At 40.6% G+C, this 17,168-nt stretch overlaps 3 protein-coding genes across 3 annotated transcripts in view; 2 read left to right on the plus strand and 1 right to left on the minus strand.

Moving 5' to 3' along the window:
• LOC137276206 (TP53-regulated inhibitor of apoptosis 1-like) overlaps positions 1-17,168 on the plus strand; it is a 447,953-nt gene that overhangs the window by 143,498 nt on the left and 287,287 nt on the right. The window lies entirely within an intron of this gene.
• LOC137283305 (synaptic plasticity regulator PANTS-like) lies at positions 31-9,376 on the plus strand. Its single transcript, XM_067814760.1, has 4 exons — positions 31-110; positions 4,759-4,804; positions 6,656-6,774; positions 8,411-9,376. Exons 1-4 carry the CDS (start codon positions 48-50, stop codon positions 8,636-8,638), a joined length of 456 nt encoding a protein of 151 aa, XP_067670861.1. The 5' UTR covers positions 31-47; the 3' UTR covers positions 8,639-9,376.
• Positions 11,820-15,905, minus strand: LOC137297923 (uncharacterized). Its single transcript, XM_067829918.1, has 2 exons — positions 14,312-15,905; positions 11,820-12,623 (listed from the first exon to the last, which is right to left on the minus strand). Exon 1 carries the CDS (start codon positions 15,676-15,678, stop codon positions 14,350-14,352), a length of 1,329 nt encoding a protein of 442 aa, XP_067686019.1. The 5' UTR covers positions 15,679-15,905; the 3' UTR covers positions 11,820-12,623; positions 14,312-14,349.

Below are 17,168 nucleotides of genomic sequence, written 5' to 3' on the forward strand. Positions count from 1 at the left end.
TACAACAAGTTTCGGTTACGCCTCAATTCAAACTTTCGATAAACAAAATGTCAGCTTCCAAGGAGAGCACGGGGTTTTGGGATAAACCGTTGCCAAAAGATATATGGCTGGTGTGTTTGATTTATGATTTGATTTTAGATATTGGATCATCTTTTCCGACCTCATGTAACAGTTGAATGGGCATTTATCGTCGATAATTCTGTTAATAAGGAGAGTCATGTATCGATCCCTGTGTTTGGGGTTTTTGACAATGTGCGTGTCTCGTGAAGAATCCGGGGTAGAATAGGTTTTCACCAACCCTTGCCATAAAAGGCGACTATTCTTGTCGTAAGAAGCTATTAACGGGATCGGTTGATAGAGCCTTGTAGTTAAGATAACTCGCTGACTTGGTTGACGTACATCTTCGGTTCCCAATAAGTCAATAGCTCAGTTCGATGCTCACGTTGTTGATCACTGGATTGTCTGGTCCAGACTCGATTATTTTCAGACTGCCGCCATGTAGCTGTAATATTGGTGAGCGTGGCGTAAAATTAAACTCACTCACTCGACAGTGTAAGGTAAAAAACATAATTTTTATCTTTATTGTCCTTCAGAGTTTTTATTTTAATAACCTTGAGTGATAAAGGATATCCCAAAGTGAGCTGAATTTGATGTCCTGGTGATTTTGACGATTACATTGCTATTGCTGCATCAGGGAAGTAAATGTGTACTCACGTATGAACTGTTGTTACACATCTCACGTAAATAATCTTCATAACAACTTTCCATTTGAGTGCGTTTACACTATTGGGAAGTCTATGACCAAACAGGAAGTTGACCAGAGGATTATTTTGTAGATGAAAATTATGTGAAACAGACAAATAGCTAAAACAGTATTTCAGACTGGTAAGTACCAGAAGATCACTTGAATCATTCTGACCCTTCTGTGGTCCCTTTTCTGTTTTCTAGCATCCTCACTGACCATTAATTTCCTCAGTGATGTATGAGCCACCCAATCCTATCTTGCCACTAATTTCCCTATTTTTTTGTTTTATGTAAGAGAAGTGAATCAATAATTGACACCATAATTTTTAAATACTGAAAGAAACACTTTTGTTTACTGTCAGCTGGAGTTTAAAGGGGCACTGATGCGGAGCGAATAATGTTCCTCGCCAACGGTCTTATTTCGAAACCAAACTGCAAATTGGTCAGCGCCGGCTCCCTCGACCGTGACGGACAAAGGGACTGGGCTCCTGTCCACATTAGCAGAATTTCTTCGCCTAAACAGTCAGGAGGCTGGATGCCCATCATATGCCATTATTTAAAAATATCCATGGTATTCCTTGTCTGATCGTAACACAATATCCCAGCAGTGTAGTTTTTTTTCCGGATGCTTGGATGGTATAGTGACTGATTCAATTTGATCCTGTTTCTGTGTTTTTAACCTCGATATTTAATCATGTTCTGAGAAACTATGATGTCTACAGGCACGTAGCAAGCCATTTGTTTCAGTCCGAAAGATTGCAAAGCTTTATATTTAGGTAGTTTTCAGTGTTAGTTCAGCTGTGATAGCAAATATCATGCGTAAATTTTGGTAGCTATGGTAGCTACCCTGGTTTATTATTTATGGTAATAAAAACACAGTTGATTTATTTGAATTCGTAAACTAAAAACGACCACTTTGCCTTTCGTAGAGAAATCTGAAAGTCTTCTTACATAAAAAAAACAACTTAATACACCTATTTACCCAGGCACACAGCAAATGCCTGTATGTATTCCTTATGTAATGAAGTTCTGTTGGTATCCTCAAAACAGTTAAGGCCCATAAGTGTTTTCAGGCTGCATGCGACACAGAGATTACATCTTCCTTGCTGTAACTCGCGTTTGATGGTGTAAACCTACAAGTGTTATTTGCCATCATTCTCTGGATGGTCAGTTAATGAATTTATAACAGGTATAATTAGTAGTAACACCACTCAGGTTACTCAACAAAGGTTCCCATTTGGCATTTCTGCTGTCTGGAGTAAATACTCAACATCATAAATTAAGGTCTGTAATGGCAAATGTATTGTATTTCATGTAATATGTACATGTAAGTGATGCAAGAGGGTTATCAGCTGAGTTACAAAAACAAACATCGATCAAAGGATTAACCGATTAATTACTTTTATCCCTTCTACAGCGGATTTGTCAAAAGGCAGTGTGTGTAGATGTACTAATCTATACTGACTGCACCCTGTTGTAAAGTGCGAGTGTAAAAACAACATCCTCCCTTCAAAGAATTAATTAACCACCCTTGCGTTGATTGATTTCTCATTATTGGTTAACTAAACTACTTAGAATGGCGGACATAATACAATTAGTTGCCAGGTGTGCTATCTTGGGTGACCAATGAGAGGTGTATCAGGTTTTCACCAATGTGAAAGACGTGAAACGATGTGTTACTTTTTCGCAAATTAGACTGTTGTAAGACTCACGGCACAGAGCAGGATTATTTACCAGCTGATGAATGGAATACGATTTCTTTTATGTGGATATTGATGTATACTTTCCTGAACAAGGTAGTAGCCTGACATTGTTGCTATAAAATTGGTCTGTTTTACATTCATTATTTGCATTTTGTTTTAATATATTTGTTGTAGCATTCAACAGAACCTATATGACAGAAAACACACAATAGATCGCGTATGTGTGTGAAATAGGATCCACATTTGCAATCTATACAATGCATAAATGTTGCTGTCATGTTAGAAATTTATTATAAGTATAAGCAGACCATGTGTTCTTTTATTAATTTTCAAAATCACACAAATATGACAATAAACTAATTGGGGTTATGAGACAAAATACAGAGACGAACATTGGCTTCGTTATTTTTCTGTCCTAATAGTTTTTCACCATTTCTGCCACTGGCAAATGATTAACTTCAAAGTGTTTCATTTGTTTTCATAATACATTTGTAATGAAGTAAAAATGAATTGACCTTAGTTGATCTGTCTATAATTAAACTCTCAATTGCGCATACGGACTGCGCAGCAGAGGTCACGAACCAGTCACGAATTCTGGGATATCATCCGGGTACTCACAGAAGAAAAACAATAACAGAAGTTTACACCAGTCCACGGAAATTGCTCCGCATCAGTGCCCCTTTAAAGAAGTAACAACTGAAAGTACTCAAGAAGTCACTTTGAAGTACTCGTGAGTAGTACTCATGAGTACTTGTGTACTCATCTTCGAGACAGTATGGCTGGTGAGCCCAGGTTGAGCCACCCAATCCTATCTTTCCACTAATTTCACTAATTGTTTTGTTATATGTAAGCGAAATACATCGATAATTGACAGCATTAATTTTTAAATACAAAAAGAAACACTTTTGTTACTGTCATAATTTAAACAAGTAATAACCTGAAAGTACTCAAGCACTCCTGTTGAAGTACTCATGAGTAGTACTTGTGAGTACTTGTGTACTTGTCTTCGAGACTGCATAGCTTGTGAGCCAAGGTTGCGTAACAATCGAGTCTGCTGGGTGTTCTGGCATGGAGTACCCAGGAACCCATTTCAGTCCAACTGTCAGTGCTACCTGTTTCAAAACCCTTTTTGATCTGAGAAATCCTATCCTTATCCTCAAAATTGGGTTGTTGCTTATTCAGCAACACATGCTTATTCAGTATCACATTTCCTATGTAAATATTGTTGATACAGCAGAGCTGCCAACTTCTATGATTTTATCGTAGTTGCTACAAATTGTAACTTCAAACTACGCCAATACGATTCCACTAGAAATCCTACGAAATTTGAAAAAAATGCATTAAAACTCGGATATAGACAAAAACAAGCATTTCTAACTATGAAATACATTTTCGGACTTCACGTACCTTCCATTCATCAAATTTAATGGCATATTTGAACTGAAATGATTGCAAGTAACAAACGTAATTTTAGCGAAGCTGATTTCAATACCTTTGCGATTTGACTCATTCAGTTCTGGCGGAAATAATGTAACCAGATGATCATAATATCATTAATTTTTTTCTCAGAATCCATCATGATTTTGTTTATTTAGTTGACTACTAATTTTATGATCAAACTACTTATTTTGAAAGTTGAAACTACTGTTTGCAACACTTTGGGGTTGGCATCTCTGGTTACAGAGATGGTGCTGGTGAAACTATAGCTTGTCTGAAATAAAAGAAGTAGCTATCCAGAGGCCCAGATAAGCTGCGTCTCTGGGTAAAATACGCAGAGAAAATTTCCAACTATGCATTGAAAAATAATTGATGCATACCAATTATGCATATACAATGTTAGATAGGCAAAAAATTTAATGTATATACATACTGAATATATTTCTAAAAAATCCTTGCATAATGAAAAATACATCAGTTGTTATGAAGTTGTACTGTTAGTATAGGACTAATGTTATGCTGTCAGTATAGTATGTGACATTTCTTATGAAACCATTTCCATTATATTAGCGTTGGTCTTTATTAGGGCAGTACATACCTGCTTAGTGAACTTACTCAATGACATTTGCTTAGGTGAGTTAAATCACTGAAATACCCACATATTCGAAAGCAATGGGTAACATAAATACCCAATCAACATTTGTAATGCCTACTTCCAATAAATACAGTGACACAGTACCACATGAGCTAAATCTTATCTGGAGCTCTGCCCATCAATGAAGTTTGTCATTACTCTACATTGTTGATGATAGTCATTTCAGATTCTTTCACTGTTTATGATAGTTATTTCAGATTCTTTCACTTTATTTTTCAGTTAAGACCTTGTGAGCTCTACAAAGAAGAATATTCCGACTGTGAGAGTAAGTCACTTAAAGAATGATTAGTCTTTGAAAATGTATAATTGTGAAAGTAACAAATAAATCCATTTAAAGTTAAACTGAAAAGGAGCCCCAGTGAGACAGGAGATTCAGACCTGGAGGAAATCTAGACTTTTTTCATTTAGGGCTTTAGCATTGCAGTGAAGGGCATTTAGGGCATTGCAGTGAAGGGCATTTAGGGCATTGCAGTGAAGGGCATTTAGGGCATTGCAGTGAAGGGCATTTAGGGCATTGCAGTGAAGGGCATTTAGGGCATTGCAGTGAAGGGCATTTAGGGCATTGCAGTGAAGGCAGTAGGGAAAATAATAATGTGATTCATGGATTGTGAGACAGACTATAAGTCAGTTTAAAAACCTTTTTAACGTTCAGAGTTCATGCGGGCTGTGGGGTAGCCTAGGTGTTGGCTTGTTGTCACCTTTCTGGTGCCCCTTACTGTGATATTGCTGGAATATTGCTAAAAGCAGCATAAAACTGAACTCCCTCACTTACTTACTTCACAGTAATAATCCTGGAATATTGCTGAAAGGGGCAAGAAACTAAACTCACTCTCTCGTTTACATCACCGTAATAGTACTGGAGTACTCCTAAAAGTGACGTAGTACTAATCTCACTCACTCACTCACTCACTCACTTACTCACTCGCTCACTATTCTGCTGGAAATTGCTAGAAGTGACCAAAACTAAACTCACTCTCTCATTTACATCACCGAAATAATGCTGGAATATTGCTAACTGCGGCATAAAACTACAGTCCGTTTGACTCAGAAACAGAGTGATGAGTTGCAAATTTTATCACTGTACAAAATTTGCCACATAATTATAAACAGTTCAGCACAGAAAAAATCGTACACTTTAATCATCAACTGTTTCACCTCAGCATTCAACTTCATTTTTCATCATGCATGTGCATCTCGTGCACGATGAGATAGTGGCTGTTCTGTTTCTGCAGTTTCACACAGCCGCAACAGATAACAACTTTTGCGTTTTCAATGATGAGAGTTTCTTAAACAATTTTTTGGGTGGAGTCCGGAAAATGTTCAAATATCAGAAAGCTGTTGGGTATTAGTAAATGATAAACATGTGGAAATTTTGTACAATGATAAAATTTGCAATTCATTGGTCTGTTTCTGACTCAAATGGACTGTAAACCCAGTCACTATGCATGTGTTACAGGTGTAAGCGGGAACTAAACCCGGTCACTATGCATGTGTTACAGGTGTTGGTGGGAACTGAACCTGGTCACTATGCATGTGTTACAGGTGTTGGCGGGAACTGAACCTGGTCACTATGCATGTGTTACAGGTGTTGGTGGGAACTAAACCCGGTCACTATGCATGTGTTACTAAACCCAGTCACTATGCATGTGTTACAGGTGTAAGCGCGAACTAAACCCGGTCACTATGCATGTGTTACAGGTGTTGGCGGGAACTAAACCCGGTCACTATGTATGTGTTACAGGTGTTGGCGGGAACTAAAACTGGTCACTATGCATGTGTTACAGGTGTTGGCGGGAACTAAACCCGGTCACTATGCATGTGTTACAGGTGTTGGTGGGAACTAAATCCGATCACTATGCATGTGTTACAGGTGTTAGCGGGAACTGAACCCGGTCACTATGCATGTGTTACAGGTGTTGATGGGAACTAAACCCGGTCATTATGCATGTGTTACAGGTGTTGGTGGGAACTAAACCTGGCCGGTCACAATGCATGTGTTACAGGTGTTGGTGGGAACTAAACCCGGTCACTATGCATGTGTTACTAAACCCGGTCACTATGCATGTGTTACTGGTGTTAGGGTCAACTAAACACGGTCACTATGCATGTGTTACAGGTGTTGGCGGGAGGTTCCACCAGTACTACATACATGGTTCCAAGCAGGACTGTAGGAAATGGAAGGAGGATTTTGAGAACTGCATGGCATTTCGCCAGTCTCCATCAGAAGAAGTTGTGGTGAGCATAGACTGTTCATGAGAATTAAAGTACAATATGAGTTATTTACTGGTCCCTCAGGGGGCATTGGTTGATGTACCCTTGATGTTGGTTTATGTTCCCAAACTACTATGGGCTCTGGGAACATAAACCAACATTGAGGGTACATCAACCCATGGGCCCCTAGGGACCAGAGAACAATGTGTTTATCTTACTGAACACCTCAATGTTAATTTTAAACTGTTTGAAGCATGGGTATCAGATCGTACACTTAGCCAACCTATGTGAATCGAATGACTCGAATCTTGAATCTTGCAGTTTTTCCCATAGGTATTGTCTTAGTAAAATCACAGCTGTGTAATTCACCTTCTTAATATTCACAGGGACATTTGAATGTTTTGTCAATTTCAATTCAGTTCATTGGAATGCAAGGCAAATATTTCCAAAGCCATCACTAGATTTTGAAGATGACAGAAGAAAAGAGTTATCTCCCTTCCATCGATTTGCATTTGCAAAACGTTAGTAGTTTCCTTGCATCATGCCTGATTCAATGTAATGTGAGATAAAGAAGTACTACCATGAAGTATCGAATGAGTTGCCAGTAGCAGCAGGGTACATTGCAGTGTACTGTTATAGTGTCTACTTCAGGACAGCCATGTCCAAATATTTCTACTGACCAAAAACTATGTGGCCAGGCTATATGATATTTAGTTATTATTATTCAATCTGCAATCTTGATCTTTATCACTACCGCAGAGTACATTGTTTTTTCAGCTACCTTGTTCCCCTTTGTCACTTCCATTAATTACTGTATGTGACATTTATGGCCTTTATTGGTCATCCCCCTTGGCTGTGTCTGTCATCACATCAGCTGTAGAAGGAAGTACTATTAGCTTCTCTATCTGTCCATTGTTGAATCTTTGCCTGTCTATTGTTGTTAGAAACTATATATATTTATGCTCACATCTATTTCTGGACGTGAGACGTGAGAGATGAGAAGTGAGATGTGAGTGTGGAGACTGGCATTCCGACTGTCTTTGTGGGGAGGACTGCGAGCAGGATTATGCTGCTCGCAGGAAAGGCCCTGGGGTTGAGCTGGAAGTCCGCTCACCTCATTCATGTATACTTGTTTGTCATGTCTTGTGAAACCAACTAAAGAAGTGTGAACAACTAAACCGTGCCTTCGTCTTCACCAACGTATTCATCATTTGTCTTCGTCAAAGTATTGCATGTATGTAATTCTCCAGTCATCCTATCCATGAGCCAATCCGAAGTCGACGCACCAACCATATATGAACCCGTTGACAGTACCTTGCTTGTTAGTGGGGTACATTGAAAATAATAGAAATGTGCTTAACCAATCAGAAAACAACATTTATGTGTGAGGTAAGATAATACATAATGAATGCTGATCGACCCATGGTCATTTTCTCACATGGGTACAGTGTGTTAAGCCCATTTCTGGTGTCCCCAGCCATGGTATTTCTTGAATATTGCTAAAAGCAGCATAGTGTAAAACTATACTGACACTCATACTACACGTGTGTCTGGGATTCCTTGACCCTTACTAATGAGGCACACTGAGTCAGACTCACACAGATTCAAAATAAGATAGATTCAAGTGAATCCCAGCTTTCTTATATTCTCCATTTTTCAGGAGAAGATTCTGCAGCATGAGCGTGAGAGGCGTGAGGAGAGACTGTCAAATGCCCGTGACAATGATGTCTGGGAGTACAGGAAGGAGGCACCTAGCGACTGGAACGCCCCAGTCATCAGGACCCCACAGCCAGGTCAGACCACCATTCTTGGCAAAATACAGGAAACACATGCATCACAAGGAACACTATCACAAACTGAGAAACAGAGTATGTGCATTGTGTCATGATGGAAATGATTCAGCAGAAATTAGTTGCCATGTCAACCCTCACAGTAATTATTACCATGGCAACTATCACAAACTGAGAAACAGAGTATGTGCGTTGTGTCATGATGGAAATGATTCAGCAGAAATTAGTTGCCATGTCAACCCTCACAGTAATTATTACCATGGCAACTATCACAAACTGAGAAACAGAGTATGTGCGTTGTGTCATGATGGAAATGATTCAGCAGAAATTAGTTGCCATGTCAACCCTCACAGTAATTATTACCATGGCAACTATCACAAACTGAGATACAGAGCATGTGTGTTGTGCGATGGATATGATTCAGCAAAAATTAGTTACCATGGCAACCTTCACTTTAATTGTTACCATGGCAACTATCACAAACTGAGATACAGAGCATGTGTGTTTTGCGGTGGATATGATTAAACAAAAATTAGTTACTATGGCAACTCTCACTTTAATTGTTACCATGGCTACTGGAAATGATTGTTTAACATTGTGACCTATGGATACAGCTGTTGATTGAAAATTCATACAGATTATGACAGGAAACGATGAGTGATTACTTTGATATTCTTGCAGAGATGGAACAATTGATTACCATGGTAACAAAATTAAAACAATACCACTATTTTATGTTTCTTGATGGAAGTGAATGATGATGTAGCATGTCAGTAGGTTGTGTGTGATGTGTGACTTTAACCCAAGATTATATTTAATAAACATATTTATTACAACATTGTAGCTTTCAGTCTGTCACCTCTGTGTGTCTGTGAGTCCAAGACATACAGGTTGGGTGAGTGTGTGAGCATGGTTTACACTACACCGGTTTTAGCAATATTCCAGCAATGTCAACACCAGTAATGGGCATCACGCATTGTACTCATGTGGGGAAAGCAACGCGGGTCTTCTGCATGACGAGCAAACTGGGGTACCCCACCGTCTCGGTAATGGTTGTGCATGGATACAGAAAGTCAGTAGTTTGTTCTTTGGCAGCATCATATAAAAAGGACATCAGAAAATGGTAAATATTGCCCCACATTGCTCTGGTCTTTGAGGAGAGATCAGAAGAAGGCTGACACAAGTAATGTGCGTGAGTTAGGAACCGCTCCAGGCAGTTCGAGAGGAGGAGCAACCTGTCCAAACCTCAGACCCTCGTGTCATTGCGAGGATTAAAGATTTTTTTTTAACACCAAAATTTTGAGATGACACCCAACTCGTTAAGCGTTTCAAGTCAGGAGTCATCTCAAAATTTTTATATTGTTTTAAAAAAATCGTTAATGAATGGCACGAGGGCCTGTAGTCCAAACCAGTATTTCTCAGGGTCAGTACAAGAAGCCACATGAGATGCACCAGTCAACAAAGGCAGCCACACTTGACCCACCAATTCATACAAGTAGTCACAGGATACACATCAATCAGCCATGTATGACCAACCAGTGCCACACAATACCCGTCAGTCAACACAAGTAGCCACATGTGACCAAACAATACATACAAGTGGACACAGGAGACCCACCCACCCACTCACTCACTTATTCTTCAAACATACTTCCACATGGTAGGTGATGAATTCCCTGTGGTGATTGGAGGACCTGCACTTAAAACCTGTTTCCTACCTATGGTCATGAAAGGGAACCCATCATTCTCAGTTTTTTATATCTTCACGGGGAAAGGTAGTTAAAGGAAAACCCAGCATTTATTACTGATAATGTGAATGATGTGTTCCCCTCTGTTAAGTTCCTTAAAGGAGATATCATTAGATGCTCATCACAAGAGTGAGTGAGTGAGTTTAGTTTTAATTTATGCTGCACTCAGCAATATTCCTGCTATAAGGCCGCAGTCTGCAAATAATTGAGTCTGGACCAGACGATCCAGTGATCAACAACATGAGCATCGATCTGTGCAATTGGAAACCGATGACATGTGTCAACCAAGTCAGCGAGTCTGACCACCCGATCCCTAGACGCCTCTTACGACAAGCATAGTTGCCTTTCGCCAGCACACAAAGGGTGGTGCGGGTTCGAATCCTGGATGGGACTCAACTCAAAAAGTACTAGCATTTGTGCTTTACTAAGATAGTGTAATCCCACATATAGTATATGTTACATTTGACCACTTTCTAAATAGCATTGTGTCCTGAAGTCAAACAAGTAATATGTAGGGGAGACTATCCTCCCACTGGTGAACACCCCAAGTACACTCTTCTTATTAAGGGAGCTCACTCGCACTCGGTGCTAAATAAGCAAGAGCAAAAAAAGAAGTGATGACTCCAAGAGATACACACTGACTATCTTTAATTTAAATATTAAACGAGACTTACCTGTAAGGTGAAGTTTGATATTAATTCCACCGACCCATGAAGTACTGAGGGATTACGTGAGATGTGCGCATGCGCTGAAACATCAGTCTTTAGCGTAGAAATATGGTTCCTGGCTAGCAAGGGTGGGAGTGGAGGGCACGTAATCCCTCAGTACTTCATGGGTCGGTGGAATTAATATCAAACTTCACCTTACAGGTAAGTCTCGTTTAATATTTAAATTCCACCTCCCCATTCCGTACTATCGGAATCCCGTGAGATTTTAGAGTAGGAGGCATATTTCCAGAAAAGTGTTTTCCCCTCAACCCCATGTTAAAGAACACACACAATACTCGTTCTCTTTCAATATGTATTCCAAAAGTACAATGAAACATTATTGCGAAAATTTTATGTCACTATGCCTAAAACCTCTACACATTAACTAGGTCGGCGAAACAGGATCAAGCTCTTCCAGAGCAAATGTATTGCTAAGAACTACTCAAATTTTCAGGTGATAGAATAGCATCACTGAAAACACTGTCATTTTCTACTGGTTTGTTGTAGAAACGTCCAAACACACAGTCCTTGCTCCAGCCTGCTGTATTCAGTATTGTTTTTAAAGGTACTTTAAGGTTACAGGCCTTGCTAGTGGAGGCTGCCCTTATGCTATGAGGCTTAAATATTTTCATATTGATGCCAGCATTCTTTAGCATAGTCTTCACCCATCTAGTAATGGTGTCCTTGGAGACCCTTCTGTGTGGTTTCTGTGTGGCTATGAATAAAGCTGTCTCTTCTCCTCTCAGATCCTTGGTGTGTTCACAGTATTGGGTTAGCAAAGACACTACACACAGTGCTTTGTCTGGGTATCTCTGAAAAGTTAGTTCTTTTTGTTGGTATCCTGGTCGTGTCTGTTTTAACAGGTCACCAAATCTGATCTTGACTTGTCCGTTAGAAATATCTACATTCCTGTTGTCAATCAAATGGAGAGACTGAATTCTCTGTCCTGACAGCAGTAGTATCAAAGTTGCTAACTTCATTGATAGCAACAGCAAGGATTCATCTTCATTAACACCTTTTAGATATTTTATCACTGTGCTTGCGTCCCATGTCACATTATAACGAGGCAAGGAGGGCCTCAAATTAAAGACACCTTTCATAAATCTTGTGACTGTAGGGTGCTGTCCAAAGTGTGGATGGGTCAGTTCTGGCGTCTTCACAATAGCAGACAGGGCTGATCTGGCGGTGTTAATTGCCGAGTAACTGAGACCTAACTTAAACAGCTGAGCTAGGAAGTCTAAACCTTGCCTCAAAGTGGGTGAAAAGGGATTGATACTCCATTTGTTGCAAAACAACCTCCACTTTGAGAGATATGTCCCATATTGTTTGTGCGTGGTTTCTCTCCATGAGTGCAGTATGATGTCCTCAACTGCTGTTGAAAATCCCTCCGTTTGAATAGATCCCCTGATAATTTTACAGCTGCCAGTCGCAATTTCTGGTGAAGCGGGTGTAAAGCTTGTGGTCGGTTTTTCAGTGTCAGTAGGTTTGGTGATCTTGGCAGCAGCCTTGGACAATCTACTAACAATTGCAGCAGCTTGGTGAACCATGGCTGGGTTGTCCATATGGGAACCACCATTAACACGTCGGCCGCTTCTCTGTGTATCTTCTGCAAGACTGGTCCGATCACACTAAAAGGACAGAAAATATAGTCATAAGAATTTCCCCAAAAAACAGAAAAGGCATCCACTGCTTCTGCACAAGGATCAGGGTGCCAGGACACATATCTATCCAATTGTGTGTTCAGCCGTGAGGCGAACAAGTCTCTAGATGGGGTACCATAGATGGATGTTAAGGTTTGGAAAACGCTGCAATCTAATTGCCATTCCTTATCATCACACATATTCCTAGAGTGCCAGTCTGCTTCTGTGTTTTGTGTTCCTGGCAAGTAAGCTGCTGAGATCCAAATGTCTCGTTCGATGCACCACTGCCAAATTTTCCTTGTTATGCTATTGCATCCTATTTTTGTACCACCCATGTGATTAATGTAGGCAACTGCAGTGGTATTGTCTATCATTATTCTTATGTGAAGGTGACTGCCATCTGCGCAGAGTGATTTTAGCACTAACCAGGCTGCATACAGCTCTAAGGAGTTTATATGCATTTCACTTTCCTCACTAGACCAGAGTCCCTGTGCACTAACTCCATTCATAACTCCGCCCCAACCTGTCTTAGAGGCATCTGAGGTTACCAGTACATCTGGCTGACGTTGGTCAAGAAACTGTGGCCTTTTCCCCACATTGTCAATCCACCATTTTAAATCATGGATACAAGTATGATCAAGCAAAACTTTCCCATCATAGTTCCCTTTTTCCCTCTTGAGAGCCTTGTTCTTAACTATTTCCAAATGTTTATAGTACAAGGGTGCAAACATCATCCCATGTCCACTAGCATTTAGTTGTCCGATTGCTGCAGCAAGAGTCCTGATTGAGGTAGTTTTAGTCATGTTGGACTTCAGTAGGTCACGACACACTTTTTGAATTTTCTTTACTCTTTCTTGTGTTAAATTTACAGTCATGGTTTCACTGTCAATTACAAACCCCAGGTATGTAATGGATTTTGTAGGCCTTAGCACCGATTTTTCAGGGTGAACTGTAAATCCTAATGTGTCTAAAGTGTTCACTGTACATTTCACATTCTCCATGCAAAACTCTTCCGTCTCCCCTACCAACAGGGAGTCATCAATGTAGGCAGTGTTATCAAATCCCTGTTTCCTTAGGCTTGAAAAGACAGGTTTCATAACTTTAGTGAAAAGTCTTGGAGCAGATGCTAATCCATTTGGTAAACAAGTGAATTCATATAGCTCATTGTTCCAGTAAAACCTTAGAAATTTTCTATCTTGAGCATGTATCGGAACAGAGTAATATGCATCTTTCAAATCTACTGATGCAAAGTAACAGTCTCTTTGTACCAGATAGATCGCTGTTTTGAAAGTGTCCATTTTGAAATGTGATGAGTCAACCTCTTTGTTTAAGCTTTTTAAGTTCAGAATTATTCTTAGTGAACTGTCTTTTTTCTCCCTGCAGAAAATGTTAGATATATATTCCCCTGGAACATGGGTACATTTTTCAATCACACTAATGCGAAGCAAACGGGAGATTTCGTTGTCTACCCGCTCCCACTCGTCACTGTGTATCCTAAAGGGTGTAGGTATGACGGGCTGGTATATTTGATGCTTAAACTCTATTCGCGCTCCCTGAATGCATTTTAGTGTCCACGTGTCTGACGTGATCACCCTCCAATTGTCATGACACAAGCCAACTTTCCCTGCCATAAAATTTTGGGGTGTATTGCCAATACCGTCAAGTAGCCAGCTCACCTGAGCGGTTTCCACATCACCCTGGTTACAGGACTGTTCTACTGTTTCCGCTGGTCCCCTTTTTTCCATGGTGACCCTGTCGGTCGCTTGCCTAAAAAAGGTCCTTGGTTGTGCCGGCCTGTAGGTCCATATGTGCCTGAGTGAGAGGACTGACCTTTACCTTTAGTAAAACCACCTTTCTTATGTCCTCTATAAGGTGAGTCATAAGGCCTGAATCTGTTTCCATGGTGGGCTCCGCCATGTCCACGTGGAGAGGGTGATGGAGCAGTAAAACTCCTATTTTGCTTCTCAGAGCTATGTAATTTGTTACTCAGTTCTTTGCACTCTGTTATGTCCTTTATGATCTTTGGGAGGTCATCTCCAAACAAGTTTGTAGTTGCCACTGTATCCACTGAGCACAACCGTTTATAAGGCCCACGAAGGTCTGGCTTAAAATTCTCTCGCCTTGTGTTGTTGATATCACTATGTAGGCCCACCAACATTCTAACAGCATCCTTGGTTTTCCCCAGGAGTTCTTTAGGGTTAATGTCCTTCTTGTGAACAACTGCCGACATAAGGGAGTCCATCATTTGAATAACCGGAGTAGTGGCCTTGTCCAGCAGATTTTGAATCCGTTGCAGGTTAATGTCTTTGGACCTGGTCATAGCTCTCGCCTCATGCCAAATCACGGCATTAACGCGGGGTGACATCAAGTATTCCAGGTTTTTAGGGCGTTTGTAAGCTTCCATAATGGCTTTGAGTTTTTCCAAGTTCGGGGTTTTAGTGAGCCCATCATTGATAGACCTAGCTAAGTCGCTGTTAATCACAGGCCCTGTTTTATCTTCTTCCCCGAAAAACTCCGTCATGTCTTTCATGAGACTATTAAAATCGTCGGTCTCATCATCGGTCTGCGTCTCCTCCCCTTGATCAAGGCACCTGTGTATCAACATGTCCATTTCATCCTCGTCGGACGTTTCACCCTCCTCCATTTCCTGGGCGCCGCCATGTTTGTTTTTGTTTAGACCGCCACTCGCCGATTCTCGGTCTTGTTCGGCCTTCTCCGCGCTGTTGCTAATTTTAGCCAACGCTGTGCTGATCTGAGCCATGGTGTGTGACTGGGCCTGCTGGCTTGCAAGTAGCGAGCGCAAAATGGCATCAAGGGGGGACTGTTTCTCCCCCGCGGGGTCAAGTTCTCTATGAGATGCGGCTTTCCTCTTGACCCCCTCAGTTTCACTCCGGAAACCTTGCATAGAGTTTGACTTTCCTCCCGTGGACGTACTCTCCAAAGGAATGGTGGTAACCTCCGTGAGGTTTTCCACAAATTCAAAGAAATTGTCAGAATCGGGTGCACGCTGGCCCTTGGCCCCTTGCCCCTCTGGCTGCGCCATTTTGGCAGACCACGACCCGTGGCCGTATCGGTCTCTGAGACAAAACCTGAGTGTTCTAGCCACACACTCACAAGACGGTCAGTCCAAAATTCCCAACTGTTCCTGACACAACCAGAAAGTGTCTGGCGATTTCTGATCGATGATTTATCCTGTCTATTAACTATGTAAATAAAACTTCTTGGAACTTATATGGAGGCTGTCGACTGATGAAGCAACTCACACGAACTGATGTTTCAGCGCATGCGCACATCTCACGGGATTCCGATAGTACGGAATGGGGAGGTGGAATTTATTTGGTGCCGTTGAGTTCATACACGATCAGTTCTGTGTACTGTGTTTAGCGTGCATTTCATCTTCAAGCTTGAATTGAAAACAGAAGATGGTTATATAAATATTAAACAAAACCCAGAGGTTGATATAACTGGAATAAAGTAACTGTGCAATATTTTATGTTTTGCCATGTTTTAAATGCTAAAAGATGTAATATGATTTGGGGGTTTAAACCTTTGACATGGTAATATCGAAATCTGTATGATTCGAGTCGAGGCGCGCCCCTGAAGAGGTCTCAGAGGGGCAGTATCACGTATGTCCACCACTGGCGTTGATCAGGCTTCACAGCGACGACGGATAGGCAATACTACGCGATTGACGAAAGCTTAGCGAACGTTGTTTCATATCTAAACAAACGCTAGTCCCAAATTCAGCTAACGTCTAAGGGTGATAGTGGCAGAGAGACTATACCAAGTTGTAGATCATCCCTGATTGTTTGTCTATTTCATCCCATGCATGCTCGACGGTCGGAAGTAACACCTAGCCAGGGTAGTACCGGAATGTTCTGTCTCAGGAAATCACCAGAATTCATGCGCAATGCACTTATATACGTGTTGGTTAGGGTTAGTTTTACATCCTTTTAAATAACATTTATATTATGCAATTTTATGTTATGCACAGTTACTTCTATCTATCTATCTATCTATCTATCTATCTATCCGCACCTGTCTGAATCACTCTAATCTACCTATATATGCACCCACATGTACCTACTATCACACCCTCCGTCATCTACCTATATATACTTAAAATTGATCTCATCATCTATCTACATCTATACTACCCATCAAAAGTTTATACTCACTTAAAGCACTGACTATATGTTATGTATATATGTATGGTTACATGAAAAATGAATTTCTCCACTAACTTGGTGGAACTAACTGCCAGCTTTATGCAGATGAATTGTTACTGATGAAACATCATCTACCGACCTCATCACAATAATCTTTTTTACGAATGTGTTTTACGATACATCATTTTAGTACCTTTCAACAGAATAAATATTTTGCAAAATCTACTTTAGAATACTTGACTGGAGTAAGTATCTACATTTCCTCTACTGAGACTAAACCTTTGATGGGTAGTATGTGTAACATCACCCTCTTCATTTGTCCATTGCATCCCTTTGTTTAATTTCATGATAAACTGAGAGAGTG

This window comes from Haliotis asinina, chromosome 1 (assembly GCF_037392515.1).
Source record: "Haliotis asinina isolate JCU_RB_2024 chromosome 1, JCU_Hal_asi_v2, whole genome shotgun sequence".
Lineage (NCBI taxonomy): Eukaryota > Metazoa > Mollusca > Gastropoda > Lepetellida > Haliotidae > Haliotis > Haliotis asinina.